Source organism: Cydia fagiglandana, chromosome 4, assembly GCF_963556715.1.
Source record: "Cydia fagiglandana chromosome 4, ilCydFagi1.1, whole genome shotgun sequence".
NCBI lineage: Eukaryota > Metazoa > Arthropoda > Insecta > Lepidoptera > Tortricidae > Cydia > Cydia fagiglandana.
Window position 1 is genome coordinate 12,034,659 of NC_085935.1, and position 12,646 is coordinate 12,047,304.

Genomic DNA, 12,646 nt, shown 5'->3' on the forward strand with positions numbered 1-12,646 from the left:
CTATCGTCCTAATTTCTTTACATATTCGCTTCTATTATAAATAAGGTGGATCCCTAAACGGACTCCACTACAGGCCCTTTTATTACACAGGTGAGCTCTAGTGCGGCGTCGGCGTCACCCACGTGCTCGTCGTCGGCGACGTCGCCGTCGACGTCGAGCGCCGGCATGAGCCCGCTGTGCGCCAAGAACCAGATCCTGGTGTCGCTGCTGGCGCGGCAGCAGACGTCGCCCACCACGCCCATGCCGCTGCCCAACGCGCTGCGCGGCTTCCCGGCGCAGCGGCCGCGCGCGCCGCCGCCCGCCTTGCCGCGCCACCAGGCCACCATCACCAACATGCTCGCCGCTAACAAGTCAGTACCACCACAGAATAAACAATAGTACTAGGTACAGATAACAAAACGCGTCTGTTACGATCAGCACAGATATGGCCGCTAGTTGGCGACAGCGCCACGCGCGGGTTATGGCTTTCCCCAAAATTGGGGTGGAACGGATGTATTTTTAGCAACCTGTAGCAAAGCGACGAAATCGCGGAGTGAGCCACGCCTGGTACCACTATCATGTGCCACAGCATCTTTGCAGATCATATCTAGAGGAGGTAGTCTAGCCTATATTGTCTGCCATGACTGTATAAACCGATGGCCGATCGGCATTTTTTGTCGCATCGATCACAGATGTGACCGGAGTGGCGTCGTAAACTGCGGGAAGGCATGATAAAGGACGAGCTCTGGTTGTACCAACTTAAGTAGACACGACCGCTATCCACCTCTTCACTAATAATGTTAGGGTTTTCTTTTTGGTCGACCCAGTTAACAGCGAACTTACAGAGTAGGTACAAAGCAATCGTTGGATTTACCGCAAAACAAGAAAATTACCAAAGTTAAAAGTTGGTAGAATCATCTTGGAACAAATAATAGATAGGGCCACCCCCGGTGTGTGCCCGATTGCCTGACGATTGAATTTCGCAAAATTTTACTGTATCGAATCTTCATGGTTCACTGCCGAGTGATGTTAATCAAGTCAAGTGTGGTTGAGTCAGGAAAGAGAATCAAATATCAATTCAATATTACCTATTTATGGCTGACAAATTAGAGTTGTGGGACCCAAAAAACGATGGATGGATTGTGTGAAAGAGGATATGAGAAAGAAAGGAGTGAGTGCTGAGGACACGAAAGACAGAGGAGACTGGAAGAGAAAAACATGTTGTGCCGACCCCACATAACGTGGGATAAGGGCAGGGGAAAGAAGAAATTAGAGTTATGGGACGGAATATAATAACTAGGTCTTGAACAAACTGTTGCCCATCCGCAGGTAACGGATTTTCACAAGACCGAAATGTGAGTGGGTCGTTTATTTCCAGCAACAACCGGGCGAGCAACGTGAACGGCGGCGGCCCGGGGCCGGGAATGGAGCTGGCGCCCGCGCCGGCGCCGAGCCTGGGGCAGAGCCACCTGCAGCTCGTGCTGCAGGGCGCGCCTCGCGGCTACCCCGCGCCGCAGCCCGCCGCCAACCCGCCGCCCGACCCGCTGCACTACGGCAACACCGCGCCGCTGCATGTCTACAACAACCAGCCCATGTGAGTCGCTCTTCTTCCGACTCCGAAACGTGAAAATCGAAATTTCTTTATCTGCCTCTCTGTCGATCGAATAAGCAAGAGTGATAGACGGGCAGAAACCGAACTTTCGATTGTCGTGTTTCACGGTAGGCCATGTGATTGACCTAGTGACGCTTGATGTGTCACTGATGATGTCAATGAGGTTTGTTAACTGTTCAATGAAACCATAGGTTCAAGACATGAATAAACTTTTATTAATTAAATGCACTTTCCAAAAATACATACTGCTTGATCACATGGTAAATCGGGAAAGAGGCCCGAAAAGGGTGGACATCCACGGGGTTGCCATATTAAAGTAAAACGTTCCGTTACATATAGTTATGTGCCTTTGTGTGGTACAGTTAACTGTATGTGCTAGTGGTTCCACCTACGCAGAGCTTTGCCTAATATTCTCTATTATACATACATAGATGAAGTCTAATTAATCCTTAATGTCCTCTAAGTTAACACTGAATAGTCATCGTTGTTGAGGCTGACTCACTTGAAGATGTGTTTCCAGGAGCGGCAGCAGTCGGCAGGGCGAGCGCGGCGACAGCGAGGTCCCGTGCGGCGACAGCATGCTGTCGGCCATCCTCGACGAGTTCATCGAGAACATGCCCGACGCGGACCGCAACGCGCCCGACGTAAGCGTGCTCTTGGACCTCGAGACCTATCAGCTCAAACCCGACAGCGCGGCAAGTCCATACGTGGCGTAGACTGTTGTCGTTGTTAGCCGAGCCGGTCCTACCGCTGGGGTCGTCCACAAATCATGTGATCGTTTAGAGGGAGGGGGGAGGGGGGGTCAAAGATGATATCACGTTTAATTTTTTTTTCAAAGCGGGAAACCCAAAAACTATATTACTCAAAAATTTAATTAGACCAAATAATCCGCTCTATTTTTATACGCGTGTTTACCCAATGAAAACATCGCACAAACTTTAAAACATTCATAATAAAAGCTCGCATTGGCGCCATGGCCTTAATTGCTTAGAGTCTAATTATCACGTGTTCTTGTGGCAGGGGGGAGGGTTGCGTTAAAATCACCAAATATCACCAAGGGGAAGAGGGGAGGGGGGTTCAAAAATAGGTCAAATATGATCACATGATTTCTGTACGACCCTACTACCGCAATTGGATGCGGTGACGGTGTGAAGCGAGACAGCGCTATGCATGTCTATAGCGATGTCCCGCTCGCCGCCGCCGCCACATCTCGTTGCGGTGCCTGTATGATAACCGCGTTAGTTGCTGCCTTCATTGGTTGTAGAATTGTAGTCGGCTCCTTTGGCCCTCAATAAAGAATATATTTTTTTTTAATTTTTATATATAATACCGTTATATTATGCATGTTGATTTGTTATCTTATGTCTTATACTTTTTCAACTTTATGGTTCTATTATTTTATGTTCCAAAGAATTAAGTAGAAGGAACAATCAAAAATAAATAGTATACTCGTATCCATAGTAATTTGTTCAAGCTTTTTAACAATTTTATTTACTAAGCTTAAATTTAATTTAAAGGCGGAAAAAATCAATAGACCCTGACACGGCGCAATAGTCAATAGGCCAGCCATTCTCAAAGTGTGTTCCGCGGAACCCAAGGGTTCCGTAAAGCCTCTGTTGGGGTTCCGCGAAAATATACTTGTAATTATAAGAAAAAAACCGGGCAAGTGCGAGTCAGACTCGCGCACGAAGGGTTCCGTACCATAATGCAAAAAAAAAAAAAAACAAAAAAAAAAGCAAAAAAAAACGGTCACCCATCCAAGTACTGACCACTCCCGACGTTGCTTAACTTTGGTCAAAAATCACGTTTGTTGTATGGGAGCCCCATTTAAATCTTTATTTTATTCTGTTTTTAGTATTTGTTGTTATAGCGGCAACAGAAATACATCATCTGTGAAAATTTCAACTGTCTAGCTATCACGGTTCGTGAGATACAGCCTGGTGACAGACGGACGGACGGACGGACGGACGGACGGACGGACGGACAGCGAAGTCTTAGTAATAGGGTCCCGTTTTACCCTTTGGGTACGGAACCCTAAAAACCAGCTCTTCTATAGGTATATCTGGTCCACAGTGATGAACGAAAATTTTTAATTTGGGGTTCCGTCAAATATTTCGCTTGCCGAAAGGGTTCCGTCACCAAAAAAGTTTGAGAACCGCTGAAATAGGCTATTGATTGGACGCAGACGTTTCTGCTTGTTAAAAATTAAAATTGTATTTACTATTTCAGCAAGGTTTACAAAATACAAATACAAATTATTTATTTGCCAGAATGCGCTTATTACAGTGATTTCTAATTAATTGTATTTTGTTTTAATGCATGATAGTTGACGTTATGTATGGTTGTTTCATATTTACCTTTGGAATAGTCATTATTGTCGACACGTCATACTATTTTTCAATCAATGCTGGTAATTTCCCTTAATCTTCTATCAGATTAAAAAAATAAGTTTAGGTAACAAGACAAAGCCCGTTTGCAGATATGGCAAAATACCAACCTTAACATAAAAAATATTTGTTTGACATTGCAGGGTATGAAAGATAGCAAAGCTATGATCAACGCAATAAGACAAAGTCTTATGCAATGTGAAACCGTCACCAAGAGCCCAGTGTCGACCAGTCCCGGACCGCCGCCGCCTGTATACTCCGTACAAAATTTGGTAAGAATATTTCATTATACAATGTTCCACTAAAATGAAATAAAAATATATTACTATGTGTTCCGTTTTACGTCCGAGATCTTACACGAGAGAGCAACGTCAGTTGTCCGGCCGATTGAGGCTGCCAGTGCCTTACATATATAAGTACTTATTACTATCCCACGCTTTGTTCTGATAAAATCGATGTTGAGTTAAACTTAGACGAACTCAGACACCCGAATCGATGCTGACGTTGTAAATTATTCACGCGACCTCTTTTACACAAAGAAATACTACTAATGTTACTATACCGTCTATAATAGTAATTTTTTCCTTTGAATCCGTTGAGTCATGTGTTATTACAGCAGTATAATAAATAATACATAAAATTCCACTACAGGGCGGGGGGAGCATGAGCGGCAGCAACGCGGCAATGTACAGCATGAGCGGCGCCGGCGACCCGGCGCGGCGCGTCGGCGACCAGCAGCAGCAGAAAGCGCGTCTGCTGCAGCAGCAGTTGCAGCAGCAGATGCTCGTGTCGCGCGAGGTGAGCTTCGTGTCACACTACAGGGCAGGCAGCATGAGCGGCAGCAACGCGGCAATGTACAGCATGAGCGGTGCAGGCGATACGGCGCGGCGCGTCGGCGACCAGCAACAGCAGAAGGCGCGTCTGCTGCAGCAGCAGATGCTCGTGTCGCGCGAGGTGAGCTTCCTGTCACACTACAGGGCGGGCAGCATGGGCGGCGGCAGCAACGCGGCAATGTACAGCATAAGCGGCGCCGGCGCCCCGGCGCGGCGTGTCGGCGACCAGCAGCAGCAGAAGGCGCGTCTGCTGCAGCAGCAGATGCTCGTGTCGCGCGAGGTGAGCTTCATGTCACACTATAGGGCGGGCAGCATGAGCGGCAGCAACGCGGCAATGTACAGCATGAGCGGAGCGGGCGTGAACATATTGAAAAGTTATCTTTGAAATTAACCGTAGAGATGCCAACATCTAATATCTACTTGCAGAAACAATCTACATTATTGTCTAATAGTACATTATTGTCGAGGCTCGGAAGTAGCTACTTGCAGGCTGAGGATTCGTTTTAAACGGACGACCTTGGGAGTCCGTTTAATTGAATCCGAAGCCAGCAAGTAGCCTTCCAGCCGAGTCATATATAGTGCTTTTCTCAAAAATAGTGCAAGAAATATCATAGAAATATTTTACAAAACCAACGTTCTTACTTATATATTTTCACAGAAAAAAGCCCTTCCCGCCTTTTTATTTTTTTTATTAAAAAAATAGAAGTGTATTTTTCTGCCGAAAATACGCCAGCCTATTTGAGACAGCTACATAGTCGCGGTACTAAACTTCGGTTTGGCTGTTTAATGGGCCTGTGCCTTCATTTGATATGGTCATTTCAACTTTTAAAAAGTTTGGAACTCGACAAATAATGGAATTTGTATGCAACATTGCAGTCCCAAAATCGAGACTGCAATGTTTTTAACTTTTTAATTTTTGACTGACCATAAACTAAGCGCTTCGCGACCTATTTTTTAGACGGCAAGTCGACTTTGCCGTCCATTTTTGAGAAAAATAATATCATGTCTGTGGTGAATTGAGCGTGTATTTTGCAGGCGGCCGAGCAACCGCAGGCGGATCTCGGCTCGGCGCTCGTGACGGGCGCGCCGCCCAATGTCACGCTGCAGCGCACCCCCGACTATCACCGATTATATATATCCCCTTCTAGTAAGTATTACTAATAGTACATTATTGCAGAGGCCGGGAAATGGCAATTCGTGGATGAGTTTCGATTTTGTCGGACGACGCGAAGCGGAGTCCGACAAAGAAGACGAATCCACGAATTGCTATTCCTGCCGAGGCATATATAGTGCTTTTCTCCAAACATGCGAGGAAAGAAGCTAAAATAATTATTATTTAAGCATCAAGCATCACTCAAATCAAACCTTCACATCCAAAATGTCAAAAACAATTTCCCTCTTTAATTAATTTTTAAAAGTTAAAGGCACAAACTTATTCTGCCATTCAGTACCATTCAATATTCGTTCATTCAATATAATTGCGCAATATAGTTTGTCAAACCAACTTTTCAGTCAGTAAGAACCAGGAAAACTATACCCATCCTTTTCTTTTGGGTGCTAGTACTAGTGTAAGACAAAGATAGTATGATTCTCTTTGTCTATGTTTGAAATAAGAATTTATGAACACGGATGAGATTAAAAAAAAAAAAATCTTTGATTTTATTAAGCAGTATTCGCACGATCATACACGTGAAATGATAGCTGATCGGGTCGTGTAGAAGCGGCTCGCGGCAATAATAATTGGCTGTTTGCGTTTTTTATTATTAAAAAGTAAAAAACACTACAGTAATAAGTTAGTACTGTAGTGTTTTTTTACTTCCCGTCCGCTAGAACAGGACAGCGATAGTTTGATGTTTTTTAGTTAGAGTTTGACATTAACGAAGAACTTCCCGTACTATTTTTGCTACAGTAAGGTGAACATTTCCGAGCATATTGGAGAAAAAATACTTTCCCTTGAATTCGCCTATCGAGATTAGAGATGCAACGGATAGTTGTTTGGCCGGTTACCGGATATTCACCCTGACCATCGGGCGAATATTCGGTGGCCAGATACCGGTAGCGGAACTATACCTACATTTCGGTTTTTCAGGTGCGCATTGTGCAGGATTTTACTTGTTTCGTAGTGAACGTTCGCACGGACACATTTCTAGGTTCGAAATAAATTAGTGCGCGTGCGATTGGAATGTTTAAATTGTTTTAAAATAATAAACGAGTATGAATTATGCCGTGAGTGTCGGCCGAAATCAAGCCGAATCTGCATCGTGCATCTCTAATCGAGACCCGGCAGTCAAGTTCGGAGAAAATGGCGCGCTACAATGCAGTGTGTATACTTACACGAAATCACTCGAGCCATTTTTCGACCCTTGTAACTTTTTCCATAGCACCTGAGTGTCGGATATTTTGATAGTATATCAATCTTACAAAATTTTAGAGTCAGGTGTATAATGTTTATGTTTTCGTTTCAGATCAATTGGGATCAAATTATGGTACAAATAAAATAACTTCGACGCAACAAAACCCAATGTTATCGCAACAACTGACCGTAAGTTTAGTCTTTTCGTATCAATCGGATAGAATACGTTAGATCCGGTTTATATAGCCCATTGACTTTTTAGAATAGCACAAGTCGTACCGTAAAATATTTTCTAAAGTGACGCCCGATTTACACTTTGATCAGTGTTAAAATAATAATTAGATTGTGTTTGATTAGAGTGCGAGTTAATACATTTGCTACTCGCGTTTGGTAGCAAACGTATGTACTCGCACTTAACACTGATCTAGGCGTAAATCGGGCGTAAGGTTCGTTCCTTGAATAGTTAGTTATAGGTAATGTGGTACGCCCGCAGGGGTCGCGGTACAGCGCGGCGCTGGCGGCGCACTCGGCGGCCGCGCTGCACACGCCCATGTCGCAGCAGCCCTACCACCGCGCGCCGCGCCCGCAGCCCGGTGAGTCGCACACTGTTCACAGCCCCCGACTTGTTTACTAACCGTCTTCCTGTGTTCATTTACCGCCGTCTCTCCACTGAGGCGGAGACGAAACGACACGGATCGCGAACCGACCGTTCTTCCCCGCCTCGGTGGAGAGCGCCTCCTTCCCTTTCGTATTAGTCTATACTAAAGGTCCCGCGAGGTATGTATGTGTTTTGCGAACGATGACGCAACCGAATTGTTGAATAATCCGTTCCGTGTTCAGTCTGATCCAATGGTTTCGTTCTATGTGACGGTATGCTTTTAAAATACTAAATATTTTCTTAGGTAGTTAATAGATTAGATCTTCTCCGATATTGTTTTTACTTCGAAGCATGCTCCTCCCGAAGCCGACTCTTCAGCATGCTCCGTAGATTTAGATCCTATCGGTTCGGGGACCAGACTCTCGAAACCACGATACGAACTAATTGCATGTTTATCGCTTAGGAATCTATTCGATATTTCGAATTATATTAATACAAAGGTGAGGTAGTTCCGCTTCTTAGAGCCGAATGTTTTTTTTTCTATTATACAGGCGCGTCTTGTAATAAAATTGCATTTTTCGCAAGTTCGACGTGATCCGTGACTATATTGTCGGGACACGACGAACCAAATAATTTTATTAGTCTCGCATGCGTTCGAGCCGAACTAATCGCTGTAATTACACTATGGTATTAATATACTAGTTTTATTCGATACGATCGTAAAGTTTTAGATCGAAGCCGCGCCCCTCGGCGTATCGAACGCGCTTCGGCCGTTCCCGGCCGGAGGCTCGCCTCTCCCCGAAAATAAAACGGCGATTACGCGATCGCTCGTTCGGGCGTCGACGCCGAGCTCCGGAGTAGGTAGGTCCGGGTTCCGCCGTAGCTATGTGGGTACTAACGCGGGTGTGTGGCAGTGGGCGGCTACTACGACGAGGGCGCCGGCTACTGCGGCGAGTACGCGCACGCGCGCCGGCCGCACGCGCCGCACGCGCCGCACGGCCCGCACGGCTCGCACCCCCCGCACGGCCCGCACACGCCCATGTCGCCGCACACGCCGCACCAGGTGCACCCGCCGCCCCACGACCAGGTCTTGTCATGTGAGTATTCCGCGCCCCGCCCCGCCCTCACCGCACCCTCATCGTCGACATGTAAATAACCAGTCTCGCCGGTCCCTTATTGGCGACGATTAAACTTACAATAAATTGTTTTTATAAATTTGTGTGCACTGATTAACCTTTTGTTCAGAGGACGACATTGTGGTTACACAATAAATTCGAATATTGTAAGGTAAAGTAATAGTAGAAAATATGATAGAAAATGTATCGTATTAGTATTTTTATAACTTTCATTCTGCATGATACTTATATCTAATAATGCATTTTGCGCTTCGACCGACTTCGCTTCTATAATAATATGAACTTTCCTGATATATATATAAGTTTTTCGATTTGGATCAGTCTGTAATGTCGTTCGGTTTCTCGGGCGTCAATTTTCTTTCAGATATTTTTATGGCCCGACACGGGGGTTCGATTGACACGTGAAAAGCGATGGACAATACAAAGATTTCTAATTTCTAATGTTATATTTAATCATACGCGATTAAAATAAAACACCTTCATTAAACCGTTATTCATAATCTTTCGAGTTTTGATGAATATCAGCTCGAATCGAACGGCCGAAGGCATCAGTCCGGCAGGGCAATACAACCAGCCGACAGGTCGAGTGATTTACGAGACGGCACGAGAAGTTCGCTCGTCGCCCCGTCGGACAGCCGCTATGAACCGTGTCGGGAGATAATTGTCTCCATGCCTCCACGGCTCCCGCTAAGTTTTGGTCGCCGGTGTTGCAGGCGCGGGCAGCGGCGGGGTGGGGCTGGGCGGCGGCGGGGGGGTGGGGGCGGGCGGCACGTCGGAGTACGTGCGCAACGAGCTGCGCGCCGTGGTGGGCGCGCGCTCGGCGCGGCCCGACCTGCACCCGCACCAGCCGCCCGACCTCGACCCGCTCATGAGCTTCGACATGTCCACGTCGAGCGGTAAGCGTGCCTCTCCCTCTTCTATACTAACATACACTCTAGTAGAACGCCCTCACACTTAACGGTGACATAACGAAAGCACCTTACGATTTTCATTTAGTCTACATATACTCGACTTAAATTTAGATGTTCGTACGTTGTGTTAAATTTAAGTGTATTTCCGGGGATAGATTAATAGATTGACCGGACTGGTGAATGCGATTGATCGATTTTGATGTTTCAATCCACGCATCTTTAACCGTATTCCACTTTTTAATGTGTCGAATTGCATTCGTTAATTTAGGTTTGATAATCGTTTTACGTTTTACCATGGTACGATATAACGAGGTATTTTCTTGCCGGTGATGTCTCAGGATTACGTCACATCAGTATTACACACACACATTGATACACGCTTTCAATATATGTGACGTTATATATGAAAAGATACCTTATTATCGATGGCGCTTACGCCATTATCAACGATGCTTTGATTTAAATACAGTGCGGCGTAACCGCCATCGGCAATAATAATGCCTAATCCTTTTTCATAGATAATGCCTCATATTCATGATTATCATGAAGTTTTGAATGAACGGAATGTACAATTAATATTCGTAAAGAATTTGGGACAAATTTCCTTGAAATATTGCCATGTTTTAATAGTGACTTGCTGAAATGCAAGGTAATGCCAATTTCAAATATAATTTTGCCGTACAAAACCATACAAGTTGAGACACGCCAAATTGAATCTTAACACAAACTTACGTTGTATATTATGAAATCACATAAGTACAATAATCGTGAGTAGTTCAATTTTTATGTCATAGTTCTGGAATTCGAAATACTAAAATTGCCGATGATTCTTCACGAGATGTCACGGGAAGAACTTACCACATAAAGATAAAACGCGTGATATTATATGTAATAAACTTCGCCTGCGGGCGTATTCTGGTTGTGACTATCGCGCACGACTTGTCTTTAGTCTCAGATACATAAGCTGTAACATCATAACATGTAGCGCGATAAGCGCAACCAAAATGACTGGAGGCGAAGTATATTTATTATACCACGGGTTTTATATCAGTGAGTTATGCCTGGTTTTTGAATGATATGATTCTTCTGGCGAATATGTGAGCTAATTTCAGACACGAGGCATTTTATGTATAACTCGACCGCAACCTGTATCCGATATCACGATGGTAATTAGCGCAAGTGACCAGATCGAATACGGGCTGAGCTTTGTTATTTGTCATTATTAATGTACTTACACTAAATTGACTGTTGCATGAACATATTGTCGAGATTATTTGATGTGAAAATGAAACGTGATTTCTCTCTGGTATCAGTCTGGATTAGGTAGTATTATATGTTAAATTTGTGTTCGATGTAAGAATGGACAAATTATATACAACGAGTGCCACAATTGCGAATGCCGTGAACTTCTACTGTTTAATGTGTAGTTCATGATTTTTGAAGTTCCAAATAGAACCCTGATTTACAAAGTCCGTCCGTCCGTCAAACTATTCCAGCCTTTACAACACATAAAATATGAGTACTATATGTTGCTTGAGATGTAGATTTCATGTTTAAGGATGTTTCAGTGTACAATCTTGTGTCATGGAAAAATGAGTTAGTTTGATTAGACAGTTAATGCAATGAGAAATAAGTTGCAGATGAAATGTTACTAAGTAATCCTTCTTTATGCGCTTCCGATCCGACACACACTTGTCCGGTTTCTTGTTAAAGTCTCTACATAAGGGATCTCACAAAATCTTATAGCCCTCGTTAAAGTGGAGTGTAATCTGCGCGCGGTTCCATAGAAATGTGTGAATCGCTCGTATTCACTGGCAATGTATGCGTGTGTACGTACGTAGGTGGCGGCAGTGTGGTGGGGGGCCGCGCGGCCTCGGCGGCGGGCCCGCAGAGTGCGTGGGAGTCGCCCCAGAGCACCCCGGTAAGCACGGCCCGCGGACTGCGACTCCGGCCAGACATGTAGTCACTCCACTACTTTTGTATCGGTTTTCATTATTTTTGTAGACTTATCTGAATACGTATTGAGTCTGCCCCGCAGCGTGTGTTGTGTCGATTCAATCATGTTGATGAGTTAGATGCTGAATTAGAGAAATGTGCCAAACTTCTGCAATAAATACTTGTTGCCTTTTCTGTTAGAATTCGCGGTCGATCGAGACCAAATTAAATCTCGTATTCAAATTATATAACGTGATATTGGTGCATTTCTGAAATTACTAAACTACGCTTTTGTGATGTGTTATCTATTTTTAGTAAAACCATGATAGTACCTACTTCTGATAGTGTCAAATCTTCCAATACTTGAGTACTGTACTTTTTCCGTAAAAATAAAATTGTAATGAAATGCGCTTAATTGTTATGTTGAAAAAGAAATGAAAGCTTTATGTTGAGTCCGTGGGGCACGAGCATGCGCGGAGTGTGGTGGAGGTTGTGTGGTGTAGCCGCCGCGGCGCGGACCCTCAGTAGGTATACTGTTGTGCGATAATAAATGCTTATTTGTCTGCTTCTCAAATTTAATGTTATATAGCATACGAGCCATTCAGTTTATTCCATTCTGTAGTAAAAGTGGTTTGAAATGCATGATAAAGTTCTCGGACGTTTTTAACTTAGTTTTTTAATAGAATTATTAGATACTTAAAATATAATGGTATTAGCATTATATTGCTTTTTATAAACTTTGATGCCTATCAATATTGATGACAGTTCGGGTGAGACACTTTAAAAATTATAGGATTTTTCAGCAAATTAAGAAAAATAGTAAAATAAATCATTTTGTCTATATCAATAGCTTCATCAGAATTGACGGATTTTGAGAACAGAATGAACTATGGTCTAATGTT

The 12,646-nt window shown here is 44.1% G+C and overlaps 1 protein-coding gene across 6 annotated transcripts in view; it reads left to right on the forward strand.

The window, feature by feature from the left end:
• The window catches only part of LOC134663742 (trithorax group protein osa), a 91,562-nt gene that overhangs the window by 72,346 nt on the left and 6,570 nt on the right, over positions 1-12,646 (forward strand). For 4 of the 6 annotated variants that reach the window (XM_063520211.1, XM_063520213.1, XM_063520210.1 and 1 more), the window contains 11 exons: positions 91-350; positions 1,358-1,573; positions 2,112-2,286; positions 4,122-4,250; positions 4,630-4,776; positions 5,847-5,958; positions 7,277-7,353; positions 7,658-7,757; positions 8,677-8,859; positions 9,612-9,794; positions 11,651-11,730. In XM_063520211.1, coding sequence (XP_063376281.1) covers positions 91-350; positions 1,358-1,573; positions 2,112-2,286; positions 4,122-4,250; positions 4,630-4,776; positions 5,847-5,958; positions 7,277-7,353; positions 7,658-7,757; positions 8,677-8,859; positions 9,612-9,794; positions 11,651-11,730 — 1,662 coding nt within the window. The remainder of the gene's footprint in view (positions 1-90; positions 351-1,357; positions 1,574-2,111; positions 2,287-4,121; positions 4,251-4,629; positions 4,777-5,846; positions 5,959-7,276; positions 7,354-7,657; positions 7,758-8,676; positions 8,860-9,611; positions 9,795-11,650; positions 11,731-12,646) is intronic. The other 2 variants (XM_063520209.1, XM_063520212.1) reach the window with 2 other exon arrangements.